The 7200-nt window shown below is 41.0% G+C and overlaps 1 protein-coding gene across 1 annotated transcript in view; it reads right to left on the bottom strand.

Annotated features, from left to right (window-relative positions):
- Positions 1-424: 424 nt before the first annotated feature.
- The window catches only part of LOC104395463 (chromosome unknown open reading frame, human C1orf159), a 10714-nt gene continuing 3938 nt past the window's right edge, over positions 425-7200 (bottom strand). Inside the window, exons 5-9 of the mRNA XM_010005160.1 lie at positions 6333-6398; positions 4975-5109; positions 3035-3060; positions 2675-2705; positions 425-1027 (exon numbers count right to left, since the gene is read on the bottom strand). Coding sequence (XP_010003462.1) covers positions 930-1027; positions 2675-2705; positions 3035-3060; positions 4975-5109; positions 6333-6398 — 356 coding nt within the window. The 3' untranslated portion in view covers positions 425-929. The remainder of the gene's footprint in view (positions 1028-2674; positions 2706-3034; positions 3061-4974; positions 5110-6332; positions 6399-7200) is intronic.

Raw genomic sequence — 7200 nt, 5'->3', positions numbered from 1 at the left:
CTCAGGCAGGTTAATGAGGAGCTTGAGCAAAGAGACTCCTTATTGCATTGGCAGAAATTGACCTCTCCAGTTCATCCCTCTACTCACTGATCCATCTACCCTGCAGGAATTCTGGATTCCCTTCAACTGCTGTGTTAAGGGAAGGAAGCCAGTGGAGACAGTCTTTGCAGGACAGACACAGCAGCCTATCAGGTACAAAGCTAATGCCTCTTGGTCCAAGGACTGAGCTGAAGCCATTGGAAAAGCTTCCCAACAAATTCTTACACTTGGGATTGGACCCATACTGACCACAGCCTTCAAAAGCACCAAGAGTGACAGTATCTGGATAGTGGGTCTATGTTCACAGTTAAAAACCAGGGTCAGCTCTGTCATAGGCTGAAGAGGATGCTCCAGGAGGCATCATTTTTTGCTTCAGAAGGATACTTGCATGTTAAGGATCATCACATTGTCCTACAACATAAAGCATTGGCACTTAGTGTTAGCATTTACAAGTGTGTCCTTCAAGCAAATCCACAGCCTTGAGCAATCCCAGTATTTTGTGTTGTCCTGCAGCACTGAGACAGCCAGCTCTGGGGACACAGACCACCACACAACACAGGGAGAAAAACTTGCCAAAACTGAAAGTGTACCAAAGAAAGGCAGGTTCTTTCAAGATTTTTCAACACAGCATCTGTAGGAGAACTAAGGAAACCACAGAGCTGGAATAGAGCATTTCAAGATCACCAAAGCAGTTCACCAAACTGGATGGAGCCTGTCAGGGGCATCTCTGCACGAGTTCATTTCTCTCTTAACATTTGGCACAAACCCTTTGACACAGTCATGTGGCTTCCATTCAGCTGCTTGCAACGTTTTCCTGGCACTTCAGCGAGTTCAGAAAGAGTTTCTTCAACACTGTGGACACTGCTCAAGTCCTCAGGCAAGGAGGAAGGTTAAACATTGCTGACCCTGGTTTCGGAAGAAGAGATGATAGCAGCAGATGCAGACGTCGTCAGAGACCGCTCCCGTCTGACATAGCGTGGCTTCCGAACTGGAACGGGGGCACAGAAACAGGGTTAGCACCTCCTGCACCAGCACCACCACAGCCCAGCCAGCAACTCCTCAGCCACCCAAATCATGCTACACCTTCCAAAACCACTCCAGCAACCAGCCACCAAAAAAACCCTGCACAGAGCGGCGAGAGCAAAAGTCCCCAGATAAACTTTTGAGGAGTCTATGAAATAACCTGCTCGTTTCCAGTGTTTTTCAGTGCTGACAGTCCCTGGACCTTTCCATTTTCAGCCCTAACAAAAGCCTCCACAACTGAACTTGCTTTTTAAATAGATGTAGAAGTCAAACTAAGGAAGCCAGTGTTGCTCAAGGCAAGTCTGTCAGTTTCACAGCCAGAAGCAGAGTAGGTTTGGAACAAATTTAAATAAAATGTTGAGAAGTTAAAGGCTGCATTAACAAAAATTAAATGTTAACAACACCAGCTTGATATAAAAGGCCTACATGAGAAGTGAGACCATAAATTCTGCAGGGCTTAGGAAGGCCATTATTTCTTTAAGTTTTTAGAAGATTTGGTCTGTCTTCCTTTTAAGTCACCACAGGTTCTGTCAATGTCTTGCAAGTACATGAATCAAGCACAGGGACAAGGTGTTTTGCTATGTTGCCCTGGCCAAAGAAATCCACTTTCCCAGCCACTCTAAATTCATTACACCTATAGAGAAACAATTTTCTATCATTTGCAAAATACCCTTTACTACCTACTTGTCTTCCAACTTGGTTATATACCTTGATTTGATTAGGTGTAATCCATTGCCCTTTTAAATGCAAATTTTGGGAGAGTCATATTTAGATATTTCATGGTTTATTATAGTATTAATGACCCAGTCAGAGCCTAAGATCAGGATGTACTATTTCCTAGAAGTAGCACAAATTTAGAGACTCAACATAAAGCAAGTTTTCTCTCTTGGATTACCAAGATCTGGTCTAAATCAGTGGATTAGAGTAGGAGCTTTCCAGTAATATTATAGGTTGAAACTATGAAAAACTGGGGAGGGAAACTGACACAAGCTGATTAAATGAAAATAATCCCCAATAAATCAATTCCCAAGTTTCACATTTATTAAAAACCCACATTGTCCAAAAGAAACAAGCTACAAGCACCCCCCACACCACATACACACCAAATGGTATATTCCAAAGAGCCTGAGTTACTCATTTCAAGAAGCTGATGAGCTTCAAATCAGCAAGCCTGAAAACGAGCCAGCCTGACATTGTCACAAAGATTCCAATCCTGAAAATAGGTCCCAGACTGAATAATGTGATTTTTGAGCACTTAGGAAAAGATACTGCATCTTCTTGTAAGACTTCTCTATTAGGATAGAGAAGACAAAGATCTATTTTAGGAGCTGTCCAAGATCTATTTTTCATAGAAGGTACTCCATCAATACTCTATGGCTCCCTTAATTAAAGTAATAAATCCTACCAAAAAGGTCTACCAGGCAGATTTCATTGGATTTCTGTCCCCTCAAAAGATTCCACAGCTCTATACCAGGCTTTGCAGGTAATTCTTTTGACTTGCTGTGTGTTCTCAGCATATCCACTCTGAGATAGTTTGCCTGCTTTTCAGTAACAAGTTGTATAAAAGAGAAGCCAACAGGTACAGTATTTATAGCAGAGAAAAGCTCCTCACCTGAAGAAGCTGGGGGAGGTATCATGGATGCCTGCATAACAGAAGAATGAATATGTCAAACAAAGCACTTTTTGTCTTCACAGTCTTTCATTTCAAAATACAGGAACATTTTAGGGTTCCAATCATATTTACTGTCTTTCTTGGAGAAAGCAACTCATCACAACCCATACAGTCAGTGTTCATCTGTCACCTTTTTTTCCCCCAGTTTGGACAAAGAACCCCAAACCATCTTTTATTTTCATTTCAGTCTCTCAAACATCAGATTAAGTAGCTCCCTAATTGACTGCTAAAACTTTAAGTTATTGTTTACTTGATGTTTTATGCTTGCTTGTTCCTATTGGAAAGACAGGATTTACTTACTGTTTCACTAGGCTGGAGGACAGATGCTAAAAGAGAGAGAAAGAGAGAGACTAACCATCATTCATCCAGAAGGCTAGAACAGCTAGTTTTCCAAAATATACATGCATGCAACAGAATAGTTCTACTGTTTAAAAAAAATAAAAATAAAAATCAATTTTGTCACAAAGACTTCTGAAACAGACCAGAACATTCAGAAATCCCTGTAGGAAACACATTTCCTGCAGGGCTCTTTTCAAGATGAGAGATAAAAGGTTGCAGAAAGTCTCCAAGAATGACTTATTTTGCTTTCAAAGAAGGCAGGCAGAGCAGCATCTCTTTAAGATGAAGAAGCTTCAGTAGGATAAATGGCACTTTGAGCCAGAAAACAATTGAGCAGTGAAAGATGCAGCCCTTTCATACAAGAGGTCCCTGCCTTTATTGGCCACATGATAATCACCATCCAGACAGAATGCAAGCTGCCATGGCAGTAAGCCAGAGAGATGTTTCCAATGCTTCTCCTTCAAAGGAGGACATCACTGCTTCAGCCTGCTGGGCCAGAGGGAACTACCAGTACAAGATGTAGAAGTCAGACCAGCATCACTGAAGCCTCAGCAGAGGCTGATATCCTGCCAGCTTAGAAATGTCAGAGCATGACAGCTCTTGACCCACTTCAAAACTGAAAGAGAATCTTGTAATCACTCAATTTACTCCAAGAGACATGCTAGAGGTTTCAACACAGCATTTGTGTTTAGGACACTAGCAGTTCCTGTGGCACTGATCAATTTGGACCTTAGGTAGCTACTGTTGTGTATTTTTCAATGGAATTATATCAGAGACTGGCAACATGATGTTCCACAAAGTCACTGTGACTAGACACAGCAATCTTAGCCAAACAATGAGACTGTATTGATCCACCCACCCCCTTTTTCTCTTTTGAAGCTTATTTCTATTATGACAGTCTAGCCTGAGCTTGGTCCTCTAAGACAGGAATGAAAATAACAGGAGGTCTATTTAGCAGACCTAGGCAGTAACCAGCTTGCTTTCAACAGAAGGAGCTCTAAGACAGCAAATGCTGGGCTAGACGTTGTCATGGGAATCACTCAAAGTGCCTGAATGGAAGGGGTGAGAGACAGGAGTCATAGATCACCTGCAGTCTCATGCAAAACACTGGGAAAAATGGAGGTACCCCCTTCCACATACTTTGCTCACCCCCTCCTAGAAACTGAAGACTAGTAAAGTGTGGACACACAGAACAACTTCACAGAAACGGAAGCATCTAAAAGATCCAGATGAAAAACTAAGGGGTGTTTGCTTTAAAAACCCCCCAAAAATCAGGCAGTTGGCTCTCCCAAGCCCCAGCAAATCCTGCATTCAGAGGGCAAACAGGTGAATCAGGAATCTCAAATTCCATTCCCCTTCTCCTGCTGTTGATACATTCATGGTGAGGCCACTGCCCTTTGGTGTTACAGTTTCCTCCTCTTTAAACTGAGAAAAAACAACAGTTGCTTTTTACAAAGCTTTGTAAGTGTCTGGCATTTTATGTACTGAAATAAAAAAGTATCATAAAGTCCTATAAAAACACCCTGTGAGCAAAAAGCAATGATGTTTATTTTTTTTCCTTCTGAAATCAGATTCATGGACAACTGATGACTATTGTACTCTGGCAAATCTTTGAAGGCTACAAAAAAACAAGAGTTGAGTTAGTGAGAGATACTGTATAACAAGCAGCTAAGCACACAGAGGGAGAACAGACATCCCCTGCACTGCCATGAAAACAGGATCCTGCCAACACACCAGGGGAGCAGAAGTATCATGACTTTGTTTTGGGTGATCCAGAGAGACAGCACTAGTAGCTGCTTTAAGTTAGAGCACTGACATGAAGAAGCTTAAAAGGTTTTAAATGGAGAGACTGAGCCAAGCCCAAACCTTAGAGATGAAATAGACAATCAGAGATGTTTTACCTTTGTTTCTTCTGTAGAAAACATTAGGGAGTTTATTGGCACGTTTGAGGTAGAAGAAAGAAGCAACTGACAGAATCAGGAATAAACTGATGAAAAATGTCCCCAAGATGAGAGAGGCTGCCACTTCTGGGCCCCCTGTGCAAAAACAAAAACCCCCAACCCAACCAAAACAAAAGCAAAAGAGAGAGAGAGAGACAGAAAACATTATTATTCACTTGAAATCTCTTCTACTAGAAGTGTTAAACAAAAGATAACAACCAACGCCCTGATATTGATAGGAGAAAAAACAAGTGTGGGTTTGTTTTGATTTATTTTCTTTTTTTAAATAGGCAGACCTCCCTGAAACTTCTGCAAAGATCTTTCACACTCATTTCATTACATGAACACCTTCCTCAGCCCCACCTGCCAAATGTCAGGACAGTCACAGCCTCTGCCTCCCTGAAGACAGCCACACATTTTTAATCCAACATTCTATTTCTTTTCTATAACTTTCAAAACTAGTGCTTGGAGACACCTAGCATTTATGGTGGTTTTCTATTCCTTAAATGAAGTCTGTTAAAGACAGAACATGTCACCAGACAATATACCACTGGTACAGGACACCCAGGATTATGTTTTCCACAAGTGACTGATGCAGAAACCACTGTAAGTCACTTTCTTGGCCATCCTCTCTCTTGCTGAAGTGTGCAAAGCTAGTGATCTAAATATTCTCAATTTGTGTCACTCTCACTGGTGTCAAACAAGTTGGTTTTTTTAACAGAATGGACTGGCCAGCAGTGATAAAACCAACCTCCAGGAAGGCTAACCACAATGTAACAGACGTGCAGTGTGTTGCCTCACCTCTAAAAATCAAAACTCTTGCAGTATAAGGTTCAAAACTCAAGTTCTGGGGTTTCATACATAACCAGCTCAACCTGTGCCAGAGTCATAGAATCATATAATAAAACCACAGACTGGTTTGGGTTGGAAATGACCCTAAAGATCATCTAGTTCCAACCCCCCTGCATGGGTAGGGACACCTCCCACTAGACCAGGTTGCTCAAAATCCAACCTTGAACACTTCCAGGGATGGGAGAAATAGAAAATAAAAAGAAAATAACTTCTAGATCACTAGGACAAGATGAAAGAACCATTCAGCAAAATCCAGTTAACTTCAAAACTCAACTCTGAGACTTACAAAACATTCTTGTTGAGAACAAGCCAGAAAAAAAAAGAGTAAAAATGGCTCCTACAGTTAGAATAAAACCTGTGCTACTGAAAAACACATTCTACAACTTGTTTCAAATGCCATGTCATGCAGAGGCTGGTGGCAGTGAATAAGCAAAGCCTTCACTCAACAGCTATTTCCATATACTCACCTATGTTCTGTATGAAAGGAGGTACAGTGCTTATATTCATTTGGAAATTCATTCCTCTGTTCCCAGCTGGAACCAAAAAGAATATTTTTTTGTAAGTAAAATCTGACAAAACCTACAGATTTGTTGAAAATCTTAGGAAAAGGCTATTATACTTCTCAGTTGTTATTTGAAGTAGTGTAAGAATCCTGATTTCTCCCATGAAAAACTCATTCTTCACAGCTCTTTTGAGAATTTCAAAGAAAGGAAGTAAACCAGCATCACCCTAATTTGTAAAAGAGGCAACAATTCACCAGCACATTTCCCAGAAACTTAAATCAAGTTTCTTATCACTTGCATGAAAAATATTTACAAGGAATGGAACAGTTCTCACCTCTCAAACAAAGCACAGGTACAAAATGAGTCTAAGGCTTGTCAATAGAGATTTCTCAAAGCACTCAAGCATAGTCTGAGCTGTCCTGTGCTCTGAAGAAGCCCACAGCAAATGTGCCCACAGCAAATGCCTTTTTCTTGCAGCAGAGCTTAAAAAAGCCCCAAAAATCATGATTCACTCTGTTTGATACAGGTCCTACCCTGTAAGTTCAATCATTATGATGCTTTGGACTATTCCCTTTAATTGTAAGAACTTACACTGTGTAGAATGTTGTGGGTTTGGATTTTTTATGTTGCATTTGGCTTCACAGATTAGATACTGTAATACATACTAAGATTTTGATTTCCTCCCCCTCCTCAACCCTGGAATGCTTCCACAGCACTCTGCACAGTTTCTGCAAACTAAAACTCCAAGTTTCCACAGGATTTGTTGCTTGTTCAAAAGCTCAAAGTTAGATTTTAGGGTTTTGGAAAAGGCTGAAGTTTTGCAAGGGAGGGA

Source organism: Chaetura pelagica, unplaced genomic scaffold (assembly GCF_000747805.2).
Source record: "Chaetura pelagica isolate M959 unplaced genomic scaffold, ChaPel_1.0 scaffold159, whole genome shotgun sequence".
Taxonomy (NCBI): domain Eukaryota; kingdom Metazoa; phylum Chordata; class Aves; order Apodiformes; family Apodidae; genus Chaetura; species Chaetura pelagica.
Note: the sequence above shows the minus strand (reverse complement) of the source record. Positions and strands in the feature narration are given on the sequence as shown.